This window comes from Leishmania donovani, chromosome 34, assembly GCF_000227135.1.
Source record: "Leishmania donovani BPK282A1 complete genome, chromosome 34".
Taxonomy (NCBI): domain Eukaryota; phylum Euglenozoa; class Kinetoplastea; order Trypanosomatida; family Trypanosomatidae; genus Leishmania; species Leishmania donovani.
This window is the reverse complement of record NC_018261.1, coordinates 1,394,819-1,421,228: the sequence shown is the minus strand read 5'-3', so window position 1 is coordinate 1,421,228 and position 26,410 is coordinate 1,394,819. Positions and strand designations below refer to the sequence as shown.

Genomic DNA, 26,410 nt, shown 5'->3' with positions numbered 1-26,410 from the left:
CTCCCCCTGCAGCCAGAATAGAGGAGACGATTTAGATTCGACCCAAGAAGGGCAGCGGCTGCTTATTTTCGTTTTCCCGTGCATGAAAAGAGCCAAAGAGCGAGCGAGGCATACGCACACACACCGTAGGACGCACGGCACAGCATTCGTGCAAGTGCACAAATCTGTTTCGCCTGCGTACGTGTGCGCCTTCGCACAGCACCATCGGAGCAGCAAACGAAAGGCAACGCTGCCATTCGTGCAGCACACACACACACGTATAGTCGAGGGGAATACTGCGGAAGCAGAGGGGCCGTACGTGAGACCGGAGAAAGCGAAAGAAGCTCGAGCTATACGTTAACGAGGGAAGAAAAAAAAAGCAGGCAAACGGGGGCGAGAAGCACCAACGGTGTGAAGGAGAAAAGGAAGCAGCGCCCGGCCCTCGGTTGGTGATGAGTACAAGGGCGAAGCGGGTAACCAGAAAGGCAGGTGGAGGGAAGTCGTGATGGATCAACAGGCATCGAGAAAGCACCGCGCACGCATACGTTGGGGCCCTCCTCCTCCTCAGCACGCAAGCACAGGCAGAGATTTCACCTGTAAGTGGGAAGCCGCTTCAACATGGCTGCCAGGACTTGTTCGACTGAGATGGACATGCGCAGTTGCTCCAGCCTCGGCCATACTTGTCGCTCCCCTTCCAGGACCAGTACCTGCATGTTCGCCGTTGTCGGACTGTAACACAGCCGCAGATACGACCACACGCTCGAGATTGGGTGCATGCGCATGTTCTCGCCGACATCATCTTCGAAGAAAGTCCACATGGAAGTTGGCGACGGTGCGGCAATGGCGTCGTAGCCCATCCACGCCAGCAGACGCAGAAATACATGCGCCAGCCCGAGCACGCACAGGGCAAACGTGTAGCGTGCCCAGTCCCACATACGCGTACGGTGCCGAAGTCCGTCCCTGTAGGCGCTCTGGTGCAACAGCTGCCACAGATACCCACGCACCGACGCATCCGACACGACGCAAAACCGTATGCAGAAGAGACCCCTCATTCGCTGCACCGGGTCCAGCACCCCGTAGCCGACGTGATCGCCCCAGGAGCAGGCGTAGCTTTGATGCACCACGGGAGGCTCGTAGGCGACAATGGCGCTCGTCAGCCGTGTTCGTGCGAGTAGCGTGCGCGTCGGTGGTGCTGCACCTCCCGCTGGCCCGTAGGAGGACGACGAGGCGGGATGCACCGCAGCGGCCGGGCATATGGCGCAGAGCACCGCAGAGCGCACAAGTACGTCGGGAGACGTAAGATAGTTCAACAGCTGAACGTCCACGTCAGCGTTTCTGCGCGGCATCACGGGCGACGCGGACACAAACGGGATATTCAGCACACGCCCAGTTCGGGCAAACGCCTCGGCAAAGGTCACGTCGCCGATGCTTCTCTGTAAGAAGTCGGCCAGGGCAACGGGGTCGCACACTTCGCCAGTGTGCAGCAGCCGGTGGAAGCGCTTCCACCGCGAATCAGCGGTGGGCGTGCCGAGGAGTGCATTCGCCTCCGCGATGCTGTTGCTGCCGCTGCTGCTGTGAAACAGCGAGGCCAAGTCGGTGGAGCAGCACACAAGCGTCGCCACCAGCGCGCCGCTGCCGCTGCCATACACAACAGGGGGTAGAAGTCCGGCATCATACAGCGCTTTTGCCACACCGAAGTGGGCCGACGACGCAAGCACGCCACCCTGCAACAGCAGTGCAGTGGATCCGTAAACGCGAGACATCTCCGAGAGCACCTCTCGTGTGCGGACGGCCATTCGTCGGTCAGCCCGCGCCGCCTCACCTACACGGCCCAGGAGAAAACAAACGAGGGAGTTATACGAGTGAATGACCGTTTTGGTGCCGGTTTTGTACAGGTACAACCGACGGTGACTGATGCCGTAGAGGGAGCGGTGCACATGCTTCTGGAGATTGTCCAGCAGTGCCTCCGCGCTGCCGACGCTGCGCAGCTCCAGCAGCTCTTCTATCGTTCGCATCACACCCTCGAAAGAGAAGTAGGTCGACGCCTCGTCGGTGCGCCACTTCTGAAAGCCGTCCATGTCGTCCAGCGTGGAGGCGATGGGCAGCCACTCCTCGTAAGTGGTGGCGCAGTTGGCCTGATGCGTGAGCGCGTCGTATTGCGGAGCATCGGTTGGTATTTCAAGCACACCCGCGATCACTTCGCAGGCGAAGAAGAGACATGAGTATATGACATAGACTACGTAGCTCGTCCAGTGATAGAAGGAGGCGCCATGCATCCGGAAGGCATGCAGGGCGGAATCCATTGCACCCTCCCCTTCCCCCTTTTGTCCCCGAAAGGCAGAACACGGAATGAGGCAACCCTGCCTTCCGCTGCCTCGCGCGTCGTCAGCTCGGCAGTTGGTGGATGAGGGAGGGGGAGTCACTTCACACACGCCTTGTACGCCAACTCTCAGTAGATTTCGCTTGCAAAGACCACAGCAACAAAACAGAAAGCGAGAAAAAGATGCACACCCTTATGCGGTGGAAATAGACGCACAAAGGACGAGACAGCAATACAATTGATAGCTTGCGAGATACAGGTATAAAAACTTAAAAAGAGGAAAGACAAGCGATGTCCTGAGTTAATATGTGAGAGAAGGAAACAACGGAGAGACGCACGCACACGGGGACGTAAAGCTCGCAGAGTATGAACGAGGGAGGAGCGCGGATGAGAAATGCGGGAAAGGCGGAAGTGAATGGCGAAACAACGGCAAAGAAAAAGGGCAGCGCCCACCGTCGCTTGCCACAGCTCGAACAATCACGTGTCGATCCGCACTGTGTACGTACGCAAATGTGTGTGAAAGTGAATAAGTGCTTGCAACAAGCAAACGAAAAAGAGGCGAGAAAAAGATCCGCAGTTGGTGGCTCCACGAAACGCCTCTCTGTTGCCGCCCTTTGCATCGCCGCCGTTGCGTTCATTGTGAGAGAATGTGTGTGTGTGTGTGTGTGTATGTGTGTGTGTATGTGGATGGGCACAAAAACCACGAATGCATCAAGACGAGGTGAGAAGAGGCGAAGTCAACCAGACAGCAAGGAAAGTGACGAGGCGTAGCGAGAGTGATTCGTCGCAGAGGACGAGAGGTGCCGAGATGTTGTGCTGTAGCTATCTCAACAACGCTGGGGGTGGAAGCGTCACTGACGACGGAAAAGACGTGATCAGCGACTTAGCACGAGGCGTGATGGGCAACCCTATCCATGAGAGAAAAAAAAAAAACAAAAACGCGACGCTTCCCTTCTCGGTACCTGAAACGACAACGCGTCGTGTGCAAGTAACGATGCACTCCGCATCCCGCCTATTTTTTTTTCTATTCTTGTCGCCTTTCTGCAGCCCATCCACAAGAGCTGCGCGAGAAACACATAGGAAACGGAGAGAGGTGCGTTAGTGGCGCGACGTGCAGTTCTAGCGGGAGGGGGGAGGGGGGAGTGAACAGCTCTGCTTTGCCTGTGTAAGTGCGGTTGTACGCGGGTGAAGCAAAAAGGAGAAGCGAGCGGGGTGAAGGCGATACTGGAGGGGAAAGGGGTGATCGTGACCAGAAGGAGCGCAGCACACTCCACGACATGCGGCACAGCGCCGCCGACGAAATCAGCGCACAGTGGATGGTGGCTCCGCCTCTGTGTCGTAGGGATTCGCTCGACCATCCACGTCAGCCTCCCCAGTGCTGTCCTCAAAGTATTGACTAGACTTTTCTAGCCCACCCATTATCCCCAGATTCGCGCTCCCTTCGGCGATGACGCCGATATGGGGGTTGACCATGTGATCGTAGGCAGAGTCTAGGTAAGCGGCGTACGGCACCCCGCTCTCCTGCATTGAGCCCTGCATCTTGTTGAAGGGTCTCGGGTAGGGAATGTTGTAGTGGAGCGCCATCTCGTATCGCATCTCAACCTCACGCAGCTTGCGCTCGATGCGCTCCAAATCGCGAATACCTTGATTCTGGTGGAACAGTCGCCGAGTCTCCTCCAAGACGTACAAAGCGTCCTCGTCGGAGCTCCATGGCGCCGTGAAGGCCGCACGCAAGCACCGTCGGTACCACGAGAGCACCTGTGCTCGATATGGGCTCTCCGCGACGTTGCGAAGTTCTCGAATGGTGTGCTTTGCTGCACACATGACTGACTTCGATGCCGCGAACGCAGCTGCTCTGCGTGTGTGTGCGGCTCGCAGGTACCGCACGCGTCACGAGATGCGGCAGCGTATCATCACACGCGTACACGGGGAAGATGATGAAGTGTGAAAAGGGCGACTATTCGGGTTTTTCTTGTTTGTTTGGGGGAGGGGGGTAAAAGGGTGGACGTTTTCTGTGTTCGGTGGGAGAGAGAGTCGGCGAGAGGCGAACGTGTAGAAAGGAAAAGAAAGAACAACAACAAGAAACCACACGACGCTCGTGAGAAAAGAAGACAAAAAAAGATGACGAGGAGCAGAAGAGAGAGAGTCGCGCATGACTATGTGTGGTGCTCTTGACATGAGAACAGCGTACCGGCTCTTGCATCTTGCTGCAAACAAAAAAAAAAAAAGAAATGAGTGGCGGAGCTTCATAATGGCGCGATTCACCTTACGGGAGGGGAGGAGGCGATCCATGAAAGTGTTGAATAAGCCCCCTCCCCCCCCCCAAGCCCTCGCTCAGCCCCAATTCCCTTGCGTTAGCAAAGCCAGAATATCTGAATATGGCGCGCGGACGGGGGTGCACCTCCCTCTGGGAGACCTGTGCATCTCTGCAAGCTCGGCTGCGGCACTAAATCAGCGCGACAAGCGCAATTCAAGATTCGTGATCATGGAGCCAGAGAGAAGGTGAATGACCTCGTATTCTTTGCCTGCTCTGCACCCTTTGTGCGTCCATTGAACTGCAATGCGTTCTCCATACTTTTATCGGGTAGCGGTCTCTCCCGTGCACAATTGGAGAGGGCCACGTAGTTCAAGAAAACGCGTACATGAGCGCAGAGAAAAGCAATTTCTTCTCTTTGCTTTACATCTCTCTCCCCCACGAACAAATTATCAAATATACGCATACACAACCACAGCTCACTTCACCTCTGCGGCACCACGGCCACATCCTCGTCATCGAGGACGGACCATCTACCGTCGAATCGGGCCCATGCGCTTAGCGGTCTTTGCATGTCCTGCTTCGGCGCTTCTTCGGACTTGTGTTGCGCAATCGGCGCCTCACAGACCTGGGTGGATTGTATGCCTTAATCCAGGCGGGTTGCGTCCAGGGTCCTGCACGAGAACGGAAGCGACAGAGAGAAGAAAACAAGTTAGGGCGCGCTGTTGAAGAAGAGGGCACAGATGAGCCTGCAGACTCGCTAAAGGAGACATACAGAGAACGACAAACCTACACGAGGAGAGGCGTGCGCTGAAAGCTGGGCAAACACCGTGTCACCACTTTGCTTAGTGGATGCATTGATCACATGAGACTCGGGCCTTTGCGTCACAACGCGCACATTTCTATAGCATTCGCTCGTCTCGGCAGTTTTTCCCTGATCTTCGTCTGCACTCAGTGCTCTCTCTCTCTCTTTCTCCTCTGTGTGGCCCGCTCCGTCGCGCTATGCAGCAGCACGGCTGCAATAGCCGGGGGGGGGGGGGTTAGAAACTCGCATAAACCGCACTTTGAGCTTGCGCAGGGTCCATTCCTCCTTACTTTCCGAGGCTTGCCTCGGTCTCTCAAGGTGCACCGCCGGTGACGATACTTTGACTTGCTGAGTATTCTTTTTGTGTGTATGTACGTGTGTATGTGTTCTGTTCTCTTCTGCACTGCTTCACTTTCTACAGGCGCACGAAAGGAAACAAGAAGGATGCGACAAGTGCGAATACCCAAAGGAAAAAAAAGATGAAGAATCAAGCACTCCGCTCCCTTTATCCTTACGCTTAAGGCTGCCCATTGAAGAAGGAAGGGAGAGAGGTCAAGGAAGGCCACTCGAAAACAAAACGTACATTATACAGCCCCATCAACGAAGGAAGGGGCAGCTACCTGGACTGAGAAGCAAGGATGCTATGTCGCAAGAAGAGAGCAAGAGAGCGATGAAAGGGCTAGCGCTGAGGGCCGTAAAGCAACAGCATAGCATACAAAAAAGCGCGTCACCACAAATGCTGGCATGGTGCTTACTTTGCTCGGCATCTTCGCCGCGTTTTTTTTTGTGTGTGTGACTTCCTTTTGTGTACGTGCAAGCTTGTGCGCACTTCCCTCTTTCCCTCCCTCTCGCATCCCTGACTCTCTTTCGCATGGTCGCTGCGGCATCAGCCACCGCTGAAAGAAAAAATGGGTTCAAAACAGCCAGCAGCAGGCATTCGAAGTGGAGAACCAAGAGAGAAATTTCGAAGAGATGCTTGTTCGTCCGCAAACTAATAACAGTAAAGTCACGAAGCAAACAGTTATCCGCACACATATGCACGCACACGCTACCGAGAGCATCAGCATGCGTCTCAACAGAGAGAAGAAAGGGAGGGCAGAGTGTGCGCTGAGCATCTTTGCGCCTGTGTACCTGGGGGAGGGGGGGGGGCGGAAGACAGGGGTGTTCGACCCTTCCAGTCAAAAGAAAACTTTCAGCCAAACAAGAGGAGGAGTGGAAGAGAGAATATTCGAAGAAAAAGTTATCACACAAAAAGCGGCACACAGACGCACAGGCACACACACACACAGATACACACACTCACACAGAAGGGCAAACCTGCTTTTGTTTTTTTTTTTGCACGCGTACACCTCTACACATACGGAGAGAAAACGTTTTGCGCGCAGACGCACATGACATGGGCAGCGGTGTACCACTGGTGACTGCTCACTGACAGTGACATCGCTTCGCGTCTCACCCACTGCGCCTCTCTGTGTGATTGGGTCTGTATACATATATATATATATATATACACGGGTGTATATGAGCTTGCAGTAGGTTGATGCGGGGAGATGAAGTGGTCGAAAGAGCACGCTGTGAATAAAAGCAAACCCTTGCGCACAGAAAAAGCCGCCCATATCTCACCTTTTTTCCTTCCTTTCAATGTGTCCTCTATAACGTACAGCACAAGCTCAGCTCCACTCTACACATGTCACAGGCCCATCGCGATGGTGCGAAGTAGCCGTAGGCACGCGCTACAGCAAAGTGCTGGCTCAGCCATCTGAAATCACAGCCCCAGCCTCAAACTCTACCCGCCCACCCGCTTCGAAGGCTGCCTCACAGCTACTCCCGTTTTGCCGGTCGCCACACCTGGTGCATCCCTCTCGGGATGGCATTCAGGCAGCCCACACCAGCAGGACAGTGTGAGGGCCGGGTGAGAGATACAATCGAGTCACGTGGAAACTTCATCCATTGTATGGGTGGCACAAACCTGTTTACTGTCGCAGGCCGCTCCGAACCAACGCCATCCAGAACCTGACCGCTGACATCGGTAGCAATACATCGCTCTGAGCTCCCTCAGGTCGTAGGAGCGTGGCCCTATCATGAACAGAGGCGCTTCGGAATTGGGCGGGGGGATACGGAGGTCTGCTTGGAATCCCTCACGCTGAGTGGCGTGTGTGCTGGATTCTGAGATCACGCTGAAGTGCACCTCCCCTCCACATCAGAGCCCGCATTTTGCACGCAAAAATGAGTACCGACACTACGCTTCTCGCATCACCCCAAGAAGAAGTCAGTTGCAAGCAAAAAAAAGAGAAGAAGGCGTCTAAAGGAGAGGAGGGAGGGAGGGCTGGTGAGGAGTGAAGAAAAGCAGAACAAGGAGGGGCAGGATGTGGCGCACAGAGGAGTACAAGTACGCCCGTCGAGAGGGGCATGGTAAGAAGAGGCAAGAGAGAGAGACATATGACGCCACACACAAAAGGAAGACAGAAACAAAAAAAAAAAACAGAAAGAGGAACACACTTCGCGAGGGCGGAGGACACACCAGTCCGCAGCCTCGGCATCTGCACGCAGCGTCATTGTTTGTCCCTAGCTGCATAGCACGGGCTCGACAAGTGCGCAGGTGCACTCAACGACCCACACACGCACACTTGCAAAAACCGAATCAGCAACGGGGCATACGCAAAGACACGCCGGCTGCACATGCATCAACGCATATGCACGCACATTCAAACATAAGATGGCGCCTGGATATCGGTGCGCCGGTGCTACGCTGCTGTTTGCTGCGCTTGTGAGGGGGTGAGAAAGAAGGACATCCCTTCAAGCGGAGTTCGCGGTCATGACAGGCTCTGTCGTGCCGCTGATCCGGCGCGTAAGCGCCGGGGGCGCACCACTCACAACGGCACCGTTATGCCGGATGCAGTTCTGTGCGGAAGCATGACCAACCACGACGCTAGTAGACTCATCACGGTTCACGATGTATTGAGCAAGGAAGCCCGCCACAAACGCGTCACCAGCGCCGTTCACGTCAACCATCTCCTCCTGCGCCATCGGCGGCACTGGGTAGGAGCGGACGTGGTCGCCGCATGCGACGTACGTGTCGTGGGGCCCACAGGTCCCGACCACGAGTCGGGGCCTGGCGGAGTTGGCTCTCGGCAGCATGGAGATGCGCGCGAGACACCGCACGAACGCCTCATGGCGCCGCGAATTAGCGTGCATGACGGTGCCGAGGGTGCTCAGGTCAAAGTCGTGCGGCCACCGCACAGAAGCGTACGTTAGTAGATCTTCGTCGCTGCCGAAGAGGATGTCTACATGAGGCAAGAGAACATGTAGGCGGCTCTCAAACGCAATGCTAATATACGGCGCGTTCAGGTTGAAGCAGAAAAGCTTTCCGTGCAGGTGAGCGTGATGGGCAACGTAGAGAAGATTGTTAGGGCTGGAGGCGGTGTTGAGAAAGAAGCCCTCTGCGTAGTACAAACTGGCCTTCTCAATTGCAGATTGCACGGCGTCCGTTTGAATGTGCGTCAACGACAACGTCACGGCCGCGCCGAGGTTAGCAAGCAACGTTCGATCTTTCTGCACCACGAGGCCGGCACAGGTGCCCGTCGGTTTGTCTTCGCATTCCTCGAACAGCTGCTCGACGCCAGCCTTGGTGAGCGCGCTCTTCAGGATTTCGGCGAAGCGATCCTTGCCCAGTGCGCCCACGTAGGCGATGTGCGCATCAGGCAGCATCCAAGCCAAAACACGCGCCGTGTTCATGGCGGCCCCACCGGGGACGTAGTCCACCTGATCTTTGAACTCGTCCAGCAGCTTCGAGAAAAGAACAAGCTGCTCCGGCGCCGCCAGTGTGACACTCCCTGGTTCGACGTTATGCTCCCGCAAGAAATCGTTTTCAACGGTTGCCATCATGTCTAGCAAAGGATGCCCGAAACAGACAACTGATATCGGGGCCGGCGACGTGCCGTTGCTGAGGGTTTCCAGCCCCATCGTGAACTATGTGTATGCCACTGTATGTCCTTGTATGTGCGCGCGCGAGCACCGGTGTCCTTTGCAGGGGTGATCCTGTATGCGAGACACTTCTCCGCTTCTGTTGCTTCGCCTTTGTTACTCCCTCCCTACGAAGCCGTATGTGCTCTTTTGAGGTACAACGCCGTTGGGGCCAGGTAGGAAGGGGAGCAGTGCCCAAGTCCTTTGCCAAATAATGCACAACGACGACGAATCGAGTTGAAGGCGAAGAAAAACTCGCATAAGAGAACAGGTGAGGGCAAGAAAGCGAAGGTGCTGCATACGAGAGCTGATATAGTGCGAGTCCGCCAAATCGCAAGAGCGAGAACGACAGATACTCGGCGTCACGCAGAAGAAGAGGCGACACCGTTTCATCCGTTCGTTTGTTGGTTCTGCTTTCCTTTGCGTGATAAGGCTGGCCCGAACGAACACGTTGGGTCCGCCGCCACTGCCCCCACCGTATGATGCGTGGGTGCGTTGCTTTTTTTAGGGTCTTTCAAAATGTTTCTTTTTGTGTGTCGTGTGTGTGTGTGTGTTCTCTGTGTCTATTGAATGGCGGACTTTCTGATTTGCTATGCGGCAGTCAGATCAGGAATGCACGCGTCGCGGGCTAAGGCTCGGGGGAGACGTGTACGTTGGTTATGGGTGCTCCTCGCGCTAACGCTTTTTTTCTTTTATCGTCTCGGTTTTCTTTGTGTGCGCTCCGCGCGCCTGACGCGAAAAGAAGCGAAAGAGTAGCGTCTGCGTGTACGTGCGTGTGCGAAAAGGGGGCGTAGAACGGGGGTTGTTGTTTTCAATAGCAGTGCTGAAGGGCAGGTATGGAGTGTTGATGTGTGCGCTGCCGGATAAAAAAAAAAAAGAGATAGGGCACGGTATGGCCAAACGGTGATGTGGCGACGGGATAGCAGCATGCATAGCCACGCAAGTGGTACCTCAACGGGCACCGACAGACGGCTCGGGAAAGGAAAGCAACCTGTGTGAGGATGAGCAGGAGGAAACGGGGCAACGGTTGCGCTGCACCTTCCCACTCCCGTGTCTCACTCACTCTCCAGTGTGGTAGCACACCTGAATCGGTGGCGATAGTGCTTTTCTCCTCTTTTGAGAAGAACGCGAGAGGTCGAGGACGCGAGGACAGTGCAGCGGATCACGAGCCAAAGGAAACAAAGTAGAAGAGATGGTTGCACTTGGGTGCAGAAGCGTAAAGACGCGCAATGAGGGCAACAAGAACGGCAGCAGCGGCGGGCACGCAAATGCGCATTGAGACGCGGCAAAGATGCGAAAAGAGCCACGCACACACACACACACACATGTACACGTCACCCAGAGGGAAGGAAAGAGACGCACTGACGTACAGGCGATGCAGGGGACCAGGGACGTGTAGAAACACAAAAGCCAATCGTCTCCTCCCCCACGCGACAGCCACTGATAGCACTCGACCATGAACGCGCGTTGAGCACAGCACCGTTTGTGGCACTGTGTACGGGTTTGCCTGCTAGAGAATCCCATTCTGGAGGCTCTGGAACTGGTCGTAGCGTCGAGTGCGCCAGTTGTCGGCACTGTTCACAATGAGCTCCTTCGCGTACACAGCGTAGTCTGCCTCAGAGAGAAGGTCGTCGCGAAAGCGTCCGCGCAGCTGGCGAACGACGGCGCCCGGGTCCGCCCCGAAGCAGGGCATTGCGTTGTTTGGCGTCAAGATAGAGACCAGCGCGAGGATGTCCTCGCAGCGCTCGCGCGCCGCCGCGAGCGCCTCGTAGACAAGAATGCGAAAGTAGTTGAAGGCGTCGCTCGAGGCGCCACCCATGACGTCGATGAGCTCCTGCGACAACTTGAACGGCGCGGATTCAAAGTTCAATCCACCCGGTGACGTCACGAACAGAAAGCCAAAGTCGATGTGAACCAAGCTGCCGTCGCGCCGAATCATGAGGTTGCCGTTGTGCCGGTCCTTGATTTGGAGGATGTATGAGATGATGCTGTAGCCGGCCATGCTCTCCACAAAGTTCTGTTGCGCCTTGCGATAGAGAACGGAGTCTTCGCCATCGTAGGCCTTGAGGTAGTAGTTGTAGATGCTGCTGACCCGGGTCGCTTTCTTAATGCTATCCATCGACGCAGAGTCCTCGATCACCTCGAGCAGGCCACAGTCGCGATGCGTAGGTAGCGCTGCGTACGGCTTCACACGGACCGTCAGACCTGCCTCCTGCCAGATGCATCGGAAAGTGTGGATGAGCTGCAGTGCCAGCTCCTCCTGCCGGAGATCGTCGCCAGCCTTTACGATCATCGCGTTCATGGACCAGTTTGGGTGCGCACCCCAAGGAGACGACTTGCGCACGCGCGCCATGCGCGCCTTCTTGCTCTCGCCAAACACGGCGTGCAAGCATTGCAGTGCCTCGGGCGACGCGTCCTCCACGGCACCGCTTCCGCTCGCTTCTACCAGCGGCGCGGCCCGTGGCTCAGACCCCGGTGGGGGTGCCGGAACAAAGATCTCATCGGAGTCTGCACGGACGCGGAAGCGCCCGTCAGGCTGTCGAAGCCGCGTCACGGTCGGGTCTTGCATAGTCGCTGTGTCGTCTACGATGACCTCGTAGCGAATCAGGCAAGGCGCCCGCTCGCGTGACGAGAAAACGGTGCAATCTTCGACGGAGATGTTCACGATCCACTGTACAGATTCGCTGCTGGTGCAGAGCGGGTGGACGAGACGCATGGACTCCAGCCGTTGATTCAGCACTCGCAGACCTCTGCGCAGCTCGTCCTTGCGGTAGTTGCGATCTGGAAAAAAGCGGAGAGTGTTGCTCAGGTTCGTCAAGGTCGTCACAAAAGTCCGCTCGTCGTTGTACAGCTTGAGGCGTACCTCCTTCCGTTGCACGACACTGGCATCCACGTCGCCAAGGCCCTCCTCGGGGTCGCTGGAGGTTCGACTGCCGTCGCCACCGCTGGTGCTGTCGGAAGGAACGGCCGGTTGCCCTTGATTGATGGCGTAGCTCTCGAGCTTGTCGTGAATGTGTTTGAGCCGCCCCGCAAACCCAGTAGAACTATAGAAAGCTGATACGGCATCCACAGTCCACGCCAGGCGAAGCGCAATGTTCAGCGAACGGCCGGCAAGCCAAAGCATAAAGTTATGCAGCAGCTCCTGCGCGTTGGGGTTCGGGTGCGTGATACAGACATGCGTGACTTGCAGCAGGCACTCCTCCAACGTGCTTATATCTGTGTCATAGAGCTGTCGGACGCACATCTCTTGCTCTTCCGCAGACTGGTCGGTGAAAGAGATCAGCTGCAGATTTTTCAGCATTGAGCGGCGCTGCGCCTCCGCCCGTCGTTTCGGTATGCCGCCCATTCTGCCAGGTTCGCTAGGACGTCCGTATCCGTGTGTTGGTGCCTCTTTTCAAGTCGTCGTATGAGAGCTGTAAAGCGAAGCAGACGAATACCGGCACCAACAAAGGAAACGAAGGGAAAGGGGGAGATGCAGCGAGAGGGAGATAATCAGGGTTGAGCCCCGCAGTGCAGCCGGAGTCGCCCCAATGAGAAGATGAGGCACTGCCGGTCCATCTTTCTCTTTTTTTCCAGTCCATTGAGAGGCGGCAGCGCTTCGTCGAAAAGACACAGGGAGTGGGTCGTAGCACACTCCTTGCACACACACGAGAGGAGTAACGAGGATAGGCATGTCAGGAGAAAATAGAGAGCCTCCTGCTGTGCGTGCGTGTTGCGTGCCGCCTAGTCCACAAGCCAGGCCATCATTGTCACGCACACGCACATCGAAGCCAATAGGGGGAGGGGGCACCTTGTGCCTTTGCTGGTCATTCCACCACCATCACCCCTTCCCCTCCCTCCTCCTTAGCGACAGTTTACGTGACTCGCGTCAAGTGCTTGCGGATGCTACTCCAGGCAGTCAGCACCCTGCGGGTGCGTGCATTGTAGGGCAACGGTAGTGTACATGACGTGCGTGTATGTCTGCTCGCGGCAAAGCGCTCCAAAAGAGCCCCGCCCACGCACAAGGAACAAAAACACTCAGACGCGCGAATCAAGCCCGCTCGCCAGACCACGCCGGACTGCGCTCAAGATATCGTCCGTGAGAGAAGGCGAGGGCAAGCAGACATACACATAAAAAGAAGGCGTACAGGCCCGCAGCGTATTCGTCGAGCCTCGCACGGCTGCCACCACGAATGCCTTGTGTCACTCGGGCATTTCGGGGATGGCTAGCTCCTGCTGCAGGAAGTGGGCTTTTATGGCTTCCGCTCCGTCGCGCATGACAGCGTGAAAGACTGTTGTCGGATTTGCCGCGCCGTACTGGGACACCAGGCGCATTGCACACGGCCGGTCTTCCGGGAGAGGCGGCAGCGTGACAGGGGTTGGGATCTGTAGTGCGTGGTGCTCCCGCAAGGACGCAATCAAAGCGGTGCGGCGCCCCTGTGCTTCTTTCGACTGCTTGCTTTTGCGCTCAAGCGCTGTGAGGTAGGGCACATCACGGAAGGCGTTGTATGGAATACTGTAGATGTCTGGCGATCGCAGCCCGGCGTCCGGGACACGAGAAGCGGTTCCAGTGGCAGAGGTGAAGGTAGATGGAAAGGAGGACAGCGCGAACTCTAGACGGCGCGGCACGTCAGGCACGTCACTCAGCCTCCCGCCTTGCTCCAGAAAGAGCACTGTGGCTAAGCAGCCGATGAGGTCCGTGAAGCTGAGCAAGGCGGCTTGCTCCGTGAAGGATGACAACGCTCCACCGACGGAGGAAGTGTTCCCGTGTCGGCTCACCGTAGAGTGAAGAATGCGCTGAAAGTCGCCATATTTCGTCCATGCCTGTGCGCATAGTGACGGTAAGTCGTGCTGCTGCTTGTAAGAGGTGGCGCACCACTGCAGCTGCCGGCACAGCTCGCACACCGCCGAAAGCGATATGCGGGGCGGCGCAGATGCGGCTGGATCGTCGCCGCTACGTGCTGGAGTTTGAGATACGAAGAGTGTGTGGAGCGGCGCGAGCAGGCGGGGCGGGACGACTTGCACAAGGGGCGTGTCAGTCGCAATAACGTCCGCGCATCCCCAAGAGCCAGTTTGTGTCGCTGGTTCACCGTCTTTGTCCCTGGTTGCTGCATCATCATCAGAGACAGCCAACTCAACGGTAAGAGAGCGGAAGGGTGTGAAGAGGATGCACACGGCCCCCTCTTCGAAAACTCCGTCGACTGCTGTGGCGGCGGCAGCCTCCACAGCGCACTGATACAGCGTCGGCTGCTGCAGCGAGTCGGGGAGGGGAACCTGCAAAATTTCAGGGCACCTCGTCGGAGCGGCCTCTACAGCAGCGCCGCAGATCATGATCGCGTGGCTGACAGAAGCTCGGCTTCGGCCAAAGAGAGGTACACATCGATTCCGCTCCAGCAAGCTCCATTCGGTCGCGAAAAACGTCGCTGCAGCCTGCAAGGCAACGTCGGAGTTGGCACCGCAGTCCCACGGCGAGCACAACGACAACTCTGTTTCGGCGACTGTCACCTCCGTCAGAAACAGCGACGATGGCGGGCCTTTGTTGGATGCTTGCGCTGCAGGTGGTTGCACTGCGCCACCCGTCACGTTATCCCCCTGAAAATTGATGACCTCCACAAAAAGACACGGGCACTGCAACCGCGGCGCTACCGCTGGGTAGACAGCGACGAGGCCAGGCGGAACCGTGGCGTAGCGACCAGTGACGTACGGGTCAGAACACATGGCAGCGCCGCGGAGCGCGCGGCCGCAAACATGCTCCTCAAAGAAAGACCAGACCTTGGCAGTAATGGGTCGTTGAGCGGGGTAGCGCACCTCGTCCGAGTACACCACCACCGTCAGCATCAGCATTGCTTCGATAAAATCTGTGAAGCCAAGTGTTGGCTCGGAGACCACCGTGGCGAGCTCTGGAGAGACCGACGCTGCTAGCGGCTGCAGACCCTTCACAAGGGGTCTAATGTCTGGAAACCCGCCGTGATAGAAGATGGCCACCGCGCAAGTCTCTTTGACGGCGTCCAGTACAGGGAAAGCGTCTCGGATGAATGCGCGGTAGCCGGCCTCCGACAGGCGGCCAGCCACTGCGTACTTGCGGAAAAGCGGAAGAATTGCCGTGTGGAGTAAGGCTCCGACAACGTGCGCCACCAGTCGGTTCACATGCAGTGCCCATCCATTTCGCGCCGGGTGAAGCCGCATCTGCGACGATGCATGGATGACGCACCGCGAGATGAAAGGCCGCAGAAACGTAGCGGCTGTGTACTTCACCGACTCGGTCAGCAGAACGTGGTCCTCAGCACTTTCACGTAGTGCACGAAGTGCAGACTCCCCTTCGCCTTCATCGAAGTTCCCGTGCCCCTCACGCAGGCGCGTGAAGCGCTGGGTTTGGAAGATACGCACGCAGATCACCTTCATCATATCCACAAAGCCGCTGAATCCAATAGATTCGCCTTCATGCGCCGCGCTCGACGGCCGCGGCATTGAGGACGACGGCGCTGTTGTGATATTCCCGGAGCGCTGGAAGTCTCTGGATATCAAAGACATACGCGATGACCCAACGCTAAGTGAGAAGGCCCGTGACGAAACGGAGGCAGGTCCTGGATCATGCTCGTTGACGCCTGCCTGTCGCGCACCTTCACTCAAGGATTGCCGCTGCCAAAGCTGGTCGAGCAGAACAGGAAAGACCCCTGTCGCGGGGCCGATGAGTTGCGCAGAGCTAAGAAACACCATCCAGCCGTCATGCGAGAGGCGCCCTGCTCTGAGCAACTCGCCATGGCTCAGGGCGATGCCGAAGAGAAGCCGCCACGACGACTCATCTTCCGAAGGCATGCGGTGCACAAGAGAATTGTTTTTGTATGATGAGAGCGAAGACGTTGGAGGTGAAAGGGAAACTCTCACACCACCCTCTGTTTCGCTTTCAACCTTGTCGATGAGCGTACGTGTGGGGTGGGTAGAGGTGGTGTGCCGTGTGGTGGTGGCTACGAGCGCACGGTGGCAAACAAAGGGAAGAAAGGCGAAAATGACATGATTACAGAGAGGAAGAGAGGGCGAGCCGGATCAAGTAGCAGAGGAGCAATGAGAACGCGTCCTCACCGCGAGAGCTGCCGAAGAACTTCCCTTTTTCCCCAATCCCACGATGAGACACCACAAAAGGTGTTGGAGGTGCACCAGAGAAAGAAGAAGGGAAGGGGAGGGTTGCGGGCAGCTTAGAAAGTGAGCTCAGAAAGAACTCAACAAGTTTCCCCCATGAATCCCCTCATGCGCCAGGTGAAGATGCTGTCCACCCCCTTCATATAGCGCAAGAGATTCGTCACGCACAAGACACCACGCGGCAGCAATGCAACCAGAGAAGAAGCGGAAAGCATGGAGAGGAAAGGATTTGAAAAAAGAGAAGCGAAATCGAAAAAAAAAGGAGGCGACGAGAAACGATGGTCCGATGCACAGCAGTCAACCGCCATGCCAGCAGATGTAAAGAGGGAACGGGAGGCGAGACCAGCAGCACCGCTGTCCAAGCCCGTGCCCTCGGGTTTCCGTCCACAAAGAGAGTGGAAAACAGAGAGACTTCAGCACAATAACACCCTCCTACCTTGAAACGCCACGCCCCCTGCTCTTCTACGACCAACGCGAGAGAAAGGGGTTGCGCAGCTCAAAGTCGTCACCATTGCTTCGGCGGCGGTGCATCTGCAGTGGTGTTCCCGCCATTGACGGGTGGCCCGACAGTGGTGGCGAAGACGGGCCACCAAACTGCCCGCCAGGTAGCGGCAGCTGCCGCTGCGTGGGAGTAAGAGATATGCCCAGTGCCTCGTTTCGAGACGGCGTAAATGGGGATGTCGTACCCGGGGGTGGCGGCGCGCGTGCAGTGTCGAGAGGCGGGGTCCCATGTGGAGGTCTTCGGGTGACTCCAGGCCTGCCCGGCACCGGGGCACCGAGCGGAAAGGCGTCCGGGTGGTGGCGCAACACGGGTGTCGGCGAAAGGATGTCGCCCTCCTCGGCAGGCAAGCGCATTTGCTCGGAAGAGGCGGATGGCGTGCCGCGCTGCGACGGAGGCGGAATGTTGCCGCTTTCCCAGCGACTCGGCAACTCCATGCCATTTCGGTCGGGTCCTGCGTTGGCTCCGCGAGGTCGCAACGTAGACGGCGGTGATGCCTGCGGCCGCTGCTGCAACGGTCCGCCGCTCTGAGGGGGCGACTTCTGTGGGGATGCCAAGGATGTCTCTCTTGCTTGAAGTTCTGGTGTCACATCCTCGGAGGTCTCCTCATCCTCCTCCTCGCCACAGCGACACCCGCTGCGGCACCAGCGGAGGGTCTGCACGGTTGCAGCGATAGTAATCACCACCACTGTGCCAGCAATCTCCATGTGCCGCTTCACCTTGTACGGTGCGCCGCCCTCGCGGTGGTAGGCCTCGTAACTGCTTTCGCTGTAGCCTTCTTCCCCGCCCCGATTTGCCGGCGTTTCGCTCAGCTCGCCGCGGTATCGGCTGTGGCTCTCCTCTGCGTGCTTTGGCGAGTTCACCCGTGGCTCTGCTCGGGGAGCGGAGGGAGTCGGAGCATGTGTGGAGGTCCCCACTGGTCGGGGAGCCTCGGAGGGCAGCGACACTACCTCTTGCGGTGCCTCCACTCCTGCAGGTGCAACAGGCGACAGAGGAGGAGTGGCCAGGCCCTCAGCAGCCTCGGCAGGCCCTGCAACCGCTGTCTCTTCTGTCTCTGTCTGCTCCGCCGCCTCTACAAGCTGTGAGTCAATGGCCTGCAGGCGCTCCAGGAAGTGCTGGATTGCAGCGTCGCGGGCAGTTTCCAGTGCCATCTTCTGCTTCGCTAGTAGCGTGATCTTCTCTGCGGTTGTAGCAGGGGCGTCTTTCTGATTCCCCACAGCCGCACGCGCCGCATCCGCGAGTGAGTCGGCGGCCTCGCGAATGCTATCGAGCGTCTCACCCGCCTTCACCACCACCTCATCCAACGCCTGGGCGTCCTCCTGCACCTGCGTAAGTGTACTACTGTGCAAGAGCGCGCTCACCCTGCCGCGAAGCGTCACCGAGACACGCCCCAGCGTGACGAGATCTTGCTGGAGGGCCTCGAGCTTTTTCTCCATGGACTTCTGCAGTTCGGTGGCGACGGCCCTGTCGCGCCGCGCCGCAGACGACTTCTCCACCTCCTGCTGTGTTATGAGGTCGGATGCGGCTGTCCGGAACCGCACCCTTTCCTCGTCTATCTTGGCAAGCACCGGCTTCCGTTCTGTATTCAGCCGCCTTTGGGCCTCTGCCGCATCAACCTGACGTTTCTCCTCCGCCTTCCTCCTCGTTTCTGCACGTCGCGCTTCTTCTTCGGCCCTTTGCGCGTCCGCGCGTTGTGCCTCTCGTGCTAGACGAGCCTCCTCGCCTTTGCGACGTTCCTCAGCAAGCCTTTCCTTCTCATCTTTCTGCGCTTCCTCAGCTTGGAGAGCCGCTTCAGCCTGGCGAGCCGCCTCCTCGGCCTGCCGAGCCGCTTCTTCAGCTATGCGGACTTGCTCCTTTTTTTGTAACTCCTGGACAACCCTCGTTTCCCCCAACTGCTTCGCCTCTTCGGCCGCACTGGCTTCGGCCGCCTTGGGCATCTCCTCAAGGTGAGGGGCCGTATCCGCCTGCTGCGCCTCCGCAGCGATTTGAGCTTCTGCCCTCTTGGTCCCCTCGGCCATGTGTTTGTTCCCCTTCTCTTTCGTGGGCAAATGCGTGTCGAGGGTCGCGGCACCCGTTGAAGATGAGGGCTCTACCTCCATCACTGAGTCAGCCGGCGGTGGCAACTGCTCATCATGGTGTACCGCTGCTTCTTGCGCGAGGTCTTCTGAATGAAAAGCGCCACTGCCTGATGGCTGGGCACCGTTTTCCTCAGCCGACACACGGACCGTCGACGGAAAGGGCTCCTCCTCCATTGCAGCTTCAACGGATCTTTGAGTTTCCACCGCCTTCTGTGCTGCGGCTTCTTCTGAAGGGCTCTGCGCTTCCGCCGCCGTTCTCTCATTTTCCTCGAGTCGCCTATCCTCTTCTCGCTCCGCCTGCACGTCCCTTCGCGTCTCCGCGGCCTCTAGGCTCGCTTCAGCCATCCTGGCCTCCTCAATCACTCTCTGCTCTTCAGCATCAGCGTGTGGTGCATCCGATACATCGTGCTCGGCAACAGCGCCGTCATCGAGCGGGACCTCAACCGAAACCTCGACGACAGCTTCCCTAGGACGCTCGGAAGGCCCTACAGGATCCACATACTCTGCTACAGGAACTGGCATGGCTAACTCGAACTCCGCCTGCTGCGCGCCCTCGGGCAGCGGCGCAATGCCGTCACGCGCCGGCTCGTCTTGAGCCGTCACAAGTGTCGGTGAAGAGCCGAGCGAAAGGCCCAGTAGAACTATAAGGCAAGCGCACCTGAGCACATGCCGGAATCTACATTGCTGCGCAAGCGTGACAGCTGGCATGGCTGTGCCGTGCTGCTTTCGACCAGACACACCTGAGAAAAAAAAACGAAAAAACGCGAACAGGCTTCAGAAAAAGGAGCGAACAAAATGATGATAACGTCACAAGAATAGTCAAAAAAGCAGAAAATAATAATGGCAGCACCTCTGGCAGAGAACAGGGCGGACGGAGTTTTTGTCTTGGAATTGCGGCCCTGTGATACACGGCTTTTATTGATGAGAGTAGGCAGGTGTTGCGGGCACAAGGGAGGAGGGCGCGGGGAAGGAAAGCGGTAGAAAGAAGAAGCCAAAGAGAAAAGGGAGAAGAATGAGGGACTAGTGAGGAGAAAGCGAGAGGAGAATGAGCGCAGAGGAAAGCAAGACACGCGCGCACGCACACACACACAGAAGAAGGGTGTTCACGGGATGGGTAATAGACGGGCAATGAACAGAATAGATCAAACACACGCACACGGATGAAAAAAGGAGCGCTACGGGGGTGGCGAGCGAATTGATGTTATCGACAGTAAGATCAGTCCAAAGAAGACACCATATCGACCAAGGTCCTTCTTGTCCCTCCCTTTCCACCAGCTTTTTGGCTCGGCAGTGGTGTCGGTTTCAGAGACAGAGCGCTTTGGCCCAAACGTAACAGCGACGCCGTTAGCGGGGCACGCGTGCCTCTGTGCTGCTGTTGCCGCTATCGGGAACGTAGGGCCAAGTGGAATACCGGTGATATGCTACCTTTTCTTGGTCGCCTTCTCTCTCTGTCTGTGTCTGTGTGTGTGTGTGTGTGTGTGTGTGTGTGTGTGTAAGAGAGAGAGCTTCTTTTTCACAGAAACGTCAAGAGGGATCAACAAAGACAAAGGCGCATACAGAAATCCCTCACGTGCGCGCGAGTATGTGGATATGCCGTACGTACGTGTCTGTGTGTATGCGCGAACGATTGGCAGCCGCTGGCCACGTCATTGTGAACAATGAGGCCAAGGTGCGAGTCATCCACGCGTGCAGTGAGAAAAATCGAATCCCGAAAGAGAGCAAGGGTTATTGATACGTCAGCATAATCATCATCCGCTGCAGCCACACCAGTGCCCAGCAAACGCTTGGGTGGGAAAGAATGAACCAGAAAACCAGAGATCCTAAACGCGGGCCGTCCCTCTCTGTCTCTCTCTGTCAAGCAGCTGCGCGTGCGCTCACGATCAACAACAAAAGCGTGACTATCTCACGACAAGCCTGGTCTGGCGTACTTTCACGCAGGAAAGGAAAAAAAAATGGCAGTTCCACGGTTAGCCATCTGCCGTTCTCCTGCCCAATTCCGGTTATCTTTCTGTAGCTTTTTTTATGAGGTCCCAACACGCATACGCCCCGGCCAGCGAGGGAGTCGAATCCGCACATACATAGCACACACCTGTGTGTTGAGAGTGCTTCGGTGTCTGTCGGCTTCGATTCCTTTTTGTTGTTTTCGGCACAGGGGAAATAGAGCAATACAAGTATGCTGGTTATACATACATGAGCGGTGAAGAGTCCCTCTCGCATCAGAGGGAAAGAGGGGAGGGCGAGGACGAGCACTCACAGGAGGCCGTACACGCGGTGTGAAACGTGGGGATGTTGAACGGAAGTAAACGGTGCCGGCACCGTGACCCTTTAGGAATTCCACAGCGCCGCAGCTAGCCGATACCGGGAGGGGCAAGAAGGCCTCTATTTGTTGGGTGGCGCGTAGTACTCGACGCCGTCTCCGCCGATTGAATCGATGCGGATCGGCTCACGACCACCCTCCTCGGTGCCGGTGCCGACCACCATGGACGTGCCCCCAATGCGCGACAGCCTCGCCGGTGGCCGGTTCTGCAGCTCCTTCGGAATTGGTGGAGGCGAATCGTAGCCCACCTCCTCCAGACTGCGGCAAGGGCCGTACGACTCCCCCGTCAGGGGGTTTTGCCTACGTACCTGGGGCTCCGGCACCTTGATTTCCACCACCTCCATCGGCTTCGTATCCGGCGCTGGCGCACCCGCCAAAGAGCGTCGACGCACTGCTGCCGCAAACTGCTGGTCAGCCGCAGCCTTGTCCAGCATCTGGTCTGACGACATCATCGGCTCTGGACGCAGCCGCCACTCTGTGTCAGCGAGCGACTTTGCATGCTTCAAGTCGGCGCGTGCGGCCTTGAAAAGTACGACTACGTGCTTGTACTCCTTTTCAGAGGCGATGTGAAGCGGCGTCTTGTCGTCTTCGTTCGCAAGTGCGGCGTTTGCGTCGGCCTCGAGTAGGAGGTACACGGTGTCGTGGCGGCCAGCTTGCGCAGCCACGTACAGAGGAGTTTCTTGCCTCGCGTTGCGCATATTCAGGTCGGCACCGGCGCTCAGCAAGAAGGACAGAATGTCTGCAAATCCGCACCTTGCTGCCACGTGCAGGGCAGTTTCTCTATGAGGTCCGTTCACGGCATTCACGTCTGCCTTTCGGGCGATGAGGTACTTCGCCACGTCCAGGCGGTGATTGTACACGCTAATGTACAAGGGCGTTTCGCCGTCGGTGCCCCTGCCGTCCACCGCAGCGCCTAGTTGCACCAGCTCTTTGATCACCTCCGGCGACACAGACGGCTTCATACACGCAAAGTACAGTGGAACGTAACCGCTCCCGTTCACGGCATTTACGGCGTTCTTGGCAACTGCATTGAAGAAGGCACGTACGCCTGCGACATCGTTGCGTAGAATAACGTCCTCAAACGACATGACAGAAGCAGCGACTGTGTTGGCTCACAGAAAGCACCCCCACAACGAGTATGCATGTCAAGGATAAGGTGTGTCCGCGCGTCCAGGTATGCAAACAAACGTGACGCAGAGAAAAGAAAGCGAGGGGGGGCACACGGCGGAAACACCGTTGGGCTACTTGGCTCCAAGATATGTTCGTTGGTCATGGGTTGGAAAAGGTGCCAAGAGACAAAAGACGGGAAGAAAGGGGTACAGCCGCTGCATGGCAGTGGAATCAAAGAAAATTAAAAAAAAACGCATATCGTCACCGCCGAACAGCAAAGGAGGGCGGGAGAGTGCGACCAGAGAAGTGGATTGTGCCGGTGAGGCAGAGGCATGAGGATTCGTCTCCGTGCTTCACCTCAGCAGTTTTGTTCTTGTCCTTTTCATCTCTGGGGGGGGGGGGTAAGGGGGCAATGCACGCCTGCACAAACACATCAGCTGAAGCAGTCCGATAGGTTGCACTCTTTCCCGGCAAATGCAGCTCTGTTTACCCCTCAAGTTCTTACTCGGCGCAAAACGCTGCGCTTGTGGACGCTTCTTACCGTCGTTATAGTTCATCCTCTACCACAACGTACTCCGGCAGGTAGGGAAGGTTAGAGTTGGTGTTGTAGCAGTTGCTGCTGCAAGTGTACACGAGAACATTGCTAAAGTGCAGCGCCGTGTTCTTGGCCTCGCCGATGTCCTTGGTGAGGTAGTAGACAACAGGGGCCGTAAGCTGCATCTCAAACTGGCGCGCCGCGCCACACACGGGGCACGGCGGCGGTAGAGAGCTCCCGTTCACACCGATTGGAATTGTGGACGTCCGTAGTGGAGTGCCGCCGGGGCACCATCGCACGCACTGGGATGGGGTCCGCTCCATGTGCTCCATGTACTCACGCACGCACGTATCTTCGGGAGCCTCATCGTCTTCCTCAAAGCCACTCGTGTCCAGCGCTGCAGAGCTGCCGTACATGGACTTCGCAGCAGCCAGTTGCTCCTCGATCGAGAGCTCTTTCTTCTGTTTTGGCGGAGGCTCTTCATACAGATCAAGCGGAACGCCACTCGTGTACAAAGCGCCTTTCAGGGGTACGGTCATGCCACGCGACGCCAGCGGGAATGCGGGCAGTTCCTTCGGTGTCTTCTCTAGTGCATCGTTTGTGTCGCTGGCGTCGTCGAGCGGCGCCGCAGGTGACGGTCTTGCCTCCTTTACCGGCCCCTCCTCCGTGCCCCAGTCGTCTGCGTCGTCTCCCCAATCGTCGTCACCGCCACCAAAGAGCGGTGCATCGTCCTCCGCCTTTTCCTCATTCTCGGTTGCCCTTTGAACCTCCGCGCGAAGCTGCTCCTGCAACTCGGCAAAGTACTCGCGGCTGAAGTTCTGGCTCCGCAGGGCATAGCAAAAACTGGTGTGAGACCTTGCAGCAGCAGCAGCAAGGCCGCTCTTTTTGCTGGTGCTGGTGGTCAGTGCAGGCACTGGTACGCTTTCATGAAAAGAGGCGGCTGCTCTTGACCTACGCGTACAGGCGGCACACGTGAGAATGTACAGCACTCGATCGTAGACCTCTAGGGGGGCGTACACCTGGCACAGAAGCGAGACGTGGGCAGTGGACTTACACTGCGGGCATTGAAAGTACTTACTCAGCGCGCCAGCAGATTGTTGTTCCGCTGTGCTCGCACCAAGGCGGAAGTACACAGCCTGGCCACCGACCTTGGACGTGTACGGATCCGACGCATCGTCCTGCGTCACCCCTCGCTGAGGCGTCCCGATCCAGAGAGGGAGTAGATCATTGCCACTCATTTTTTGTCGCGCACGTGCTTGCTGGGCTAATGAGACGCTGTCGAAGAGGTGGGTCGTTGAGGCGCTGGAGCACGGGCCATAGTTGTGAAGAAGGTAGGACGGGAGAAGCAAAGTGAGTGATACAGAAAGCCATTCGACGCTGCAATTCGTCGGCGCCGTTTTTCCGCGCGTGCACACGGCAGTGGCCGTGTCGTCAAGGTCCCTACAAAAGGCTGGATGAAACGGCAGAGGAGACAAAATGCACATCATCACTGCCCGCACTACTCATAACACACGTTGAACGCGCGAGCCTGCGCCCCCAACCACTTCGCTTTGTTTTCGTCCATTCTGTTCAAACGTTGGCTCTCCCTAGCAGTGGAATATGCTGTTGTTTTTGTGTGAAATTCAAGTGCAAATACAGTGAGGTGCACGCCGTGAGGTGCACCGTCCCTGTCAATCATGCCTCGGCGGCTCGCGCACTCGCCTCACTGTCGCCGAGCTGCGCGTGGCACCGCTGCATGCATGAGCAATTTAAAGGCCGCCCTATCTACCCGTTTCACACATGCGTACACGACGCCTTCATCAGGCGCACGATGCAGTCGAGAATGGAGGCGCGAGAAAGAAGAGGCGTGGCAAGTACAGGTGAAAAGGGAAAAGAAGGGAAAAAGAAATTTTTCGTGTGTGGAGGGGGAGAGGGGCTCCGGAGGGTTCGGCGCAGGATCCTCCGTGCTTGTTGCATGGTCTTCCCATGGCGGAGGTGGAGGACGCTTGACTGCTACGGCGACGATGAAACCGAAGGCGTCCGCGCATAGTTGCCTGCGTCCTTTTACAACAACAGCAAGCTCTTCGTGCATAAACCTACGCAACCTGCGCACAAGATCCGCGAGAGGTGCGCGCGTACCCGTGAGTGTAGAGGCAGGTGCCGCTTCACACAAGACGACCCGACTCCGGCGAGAGAGGATGCTCAGCGGGCACCGTCAGAACAGCTTGATGAGAGGGATTGTCAGCCAGTCCTGCCCGTACGCCTGCGCGAGGTAAAACGGCGCGTTGTTGGGACACTTTGCGTGAACACCAGAAACGGTGCACGACTTCAACGGAAACAGATCCGACTCTTTCGACTGCCCTTCGCCGGTCTTGGCTGTGCCGCTTACCAGCATCGTCTCGTAAAACTCGGCGCAGATGCGGCTCGTACACTTGCGCCAGATTCGTAAGTCAGAGTTGAGAGCACCCCTCTTCACAATAGACCTGTGGCCAAAACACTCCTCGTCCAGCGCAGCAGAGGCGGCGTCGAAAGAGCTTGGAGACGGCACCAAGACCCCAATGTCAAGATCTGCATCCCACAGCACAAGACGGCCAAGCCGGGTTGAACCTAGCAGCGTGCCGTTCAGCAGCCAGTTGCTCTTCTCGTGCTGTTTGAGTACCCGCTCCGAGCACTCGAGGGCGTTGTGAAACGCCGAGTCACGGTCGAAGTACACGTGCGAGCAGTACGAGATCGTGATCCAGGAAAACACTGCGACAAGTGCCACAATACCGGCACGCGTCCAAATCAGCCCCAAAGAAGTCGCGTCAGCTTCCGGCAAAGGCGCTGCAGACCTGTTTTGAACATCTGCGGCTGTTTCGGCGCTGGGTGAGTGCTTAGGGGTGACGCTCATGGTGGTCATGGCACCTCTACGAACAAAGCCTGTGCGTGAGTTTGTGTGTGTGTGTGTGTGTGCTAGAGTGAGAGGCTTGACAAAGTGAATGTGACGCGCTGCAGGTATTCGCGCCTTCACGGAATAAAAAGAAGACGCGAGAAACACAAGGCAGTGCTTGCAAGGATACCACCGATGTAGGAGCAGAACTCTTTCACTGACAGGATGTGCTTTGCAGCGTGAAAACAGGTAGCTCTACGGGGGTTGGACGGCCCACACAAACGCAAACAGCGCATAACGAGCGAAGGTGGGCATACGTCAGAGAGAAGAGATGGAGACAAAGCAGCAGGGCAGAACACAGCATGGGTTTAGTAGGCAAGTCAAGACAACCAGGAATCACACGCAGAATACACGGATGTTTCAAACGCTCAGGTAGTCACACAAGCACGCGCTTTCTCCCAGCGGTCGGAAAAGAAAAAGGCGTGTTCACTCGAACGCGTTGACTGTCCTGGTTGCTTTTCCTCCTTTTCTTTCCTCCCCTCCTGCTCGTCAGTGCGCAGAGGCAGTCACAGTCTTGCTACCGCTC

General features: G+C 57.2%; 9 protein-coding genes across 9 annotated transcripts; all 9 read right to left on the bottom strand.

The window, feature by feature from the left end:
- Positions 1 to 569: 569 nt before the first annotated feature.
- Positions 570 to 2,282, bottom strand: LDBPK_343400 (hypothetical protein, conserved; the record flags this gene model as incomplete). Its single annotated transcript, XM_003864451.1, has 1 exon — positions 570 to 2,282. The coding sequence occupies one exon, from the start codon at positions 2,280 to 2,282 to the stop codon at positions 570 to 572; it is 1,713 nt and encodes a 570-aa protein (XP_003864499.1).
- A 1,319-nt stretch (positions 2,283 to 3,601) lies between these two features.
- Positions 3,602 to 4,123, bottom strand: LDBPK_343390 (hypothetical protein, conserved; the record flags this gene model as incomplete). The annotated part of the gene is made up of 1 exon (XM_003864450.1): positions 3,602 to 4,123. The coding sequence occupies one exon, from the start codon at positions 4,121 to 4,123 to the stop codon at positions 3,602 to 3,604; it is 522 nt and encodes a 173-aa protein (XP_003864498.1).
- A 4,031-nt stretch (positions 4,124 to 8,154) lies between these two features.
- Positions 8,155 to 9,321, bottom strand: LDBPK_343380 (adenosine kinase-like protein; the record flags this gene model as incomplete). Its single annotated transcript, XM_003864449.1, has 1 exon — positions 8,155 to 9,321. One exon carries the CDS (start codon positions 9,319 to 9,321, stop codon positions 8,155 to 8,157), a length of 1,167 nt encoding a protein of 388 aa, XP_003864497.1.
- Positions 9,322 to 10,831: 1,510 nt separating this feature from the next.
- LDBPK_343370 (phosphatidylinositol 4-kinase, putative) lies at positions 10,832 to 12,667 on the bottom strand (the record flags this gene model as incomplete). Its single annotated transcript, XM_003864448.1, has 1 exon — positions 10,832 to 12,667. The coding sequence occupies one exon, from the start codon at positions 12,665 to 12,667 to the stop codon at positions 10,832 to 10,834; it is 1,836 nt and encodes a 611-aa protein (XP_003864496.1).
- An 836-nt stretch (positions 12,668 to 13,503) lies between these two features.
- Positions 13,504 to 16,116, bottom strand: LDBPK_343360 (hypothetical protein, conserved; the record flags this gene model as incomplete). Its single annotated transcript, XM_003864447.1, has 1 exon — positions 13,504 to 16,116. One exon carries the CDS (start codon positions 16,114 to 16,116, stop codon positions 13,504 to 13,506), a length of 2,613 nt encoding a protein of 870 aa, XP_003864495.1.
- A 783-nt stretch (positions 16,117 to 16,899) lies between these two features.
- Positions 16,900 to 19,722, bottom strand: LDBPK_343350 (hypothetical protein, conserved; the record flags this gene model as incomplete). Its single annotated transcript, XM_003864446.1, has 1 exon — positions 16,900 to 19,722. One exon carries the CDS (start codon positions 19,720 to 19,722, stop codon positions 16,900 to 16,902), a length of 2,823 nt encoding a protein of 940 aa, XP_003864494.1.
- Positions 19,723 to 21,393: 1,671 nt separating this feature from the next.
- Positions 21,394 to 22,419, bottom strand: LDBPK_343340 (hypothetical protein, conserved; the record flags this gene model as incomplete). The annotated part of the gene is made up of 1 exon (XM_003864445.1): positions 21,394 to 22,419. The coding sequence occupies one exon, from the start codon at positions 22,417 to 22,419 to the stop codon at positions 21,394 to 21,396; it is 1,026 nt and encodes a 341-aa protein (XP_003864493.1).
- A 568-nt stretch (positions 22,420 to 22,987) lies between these two features.
- Positions 22,988 to 24,214, bottom strand: LDBPK_343330 (hypothetical protein, conserved; the record flags this gene model as incomplete). The annotated part of the gene is made up of 1 exon (XM_003864444.1): positions 22,988 to 24,214. The coding sequence occupies one exon, from the start codon at positions 24,212 to 24,214 to the stop codon at positions 22,988 to 22,990; it is 1,227 nt and encodes a 408-aa protein (XP_003864492.1).
- Positions 24,215 to 25,170: 956 nt separating this feature from the next.
- LDBPK_343320 (hypothetical protein, conserved) lies at positions 25,171 to 25,845 on the bottom strand (the record flags this gene model as incomplete). Its single annotated transcript, XM_003864443.1, has 1 exon — positions 25,171 to 25,845. One exon carries the CDS (start codon positions 25,843 to 25,845, stop codon positions 25,171 to 25,173), a length of 675 nt encoding a protein of 224 aa, XP_003864491.1.
- Between the last annotated feature and the right edge of the window lie 565 nt (positions 25,846 to 26,410).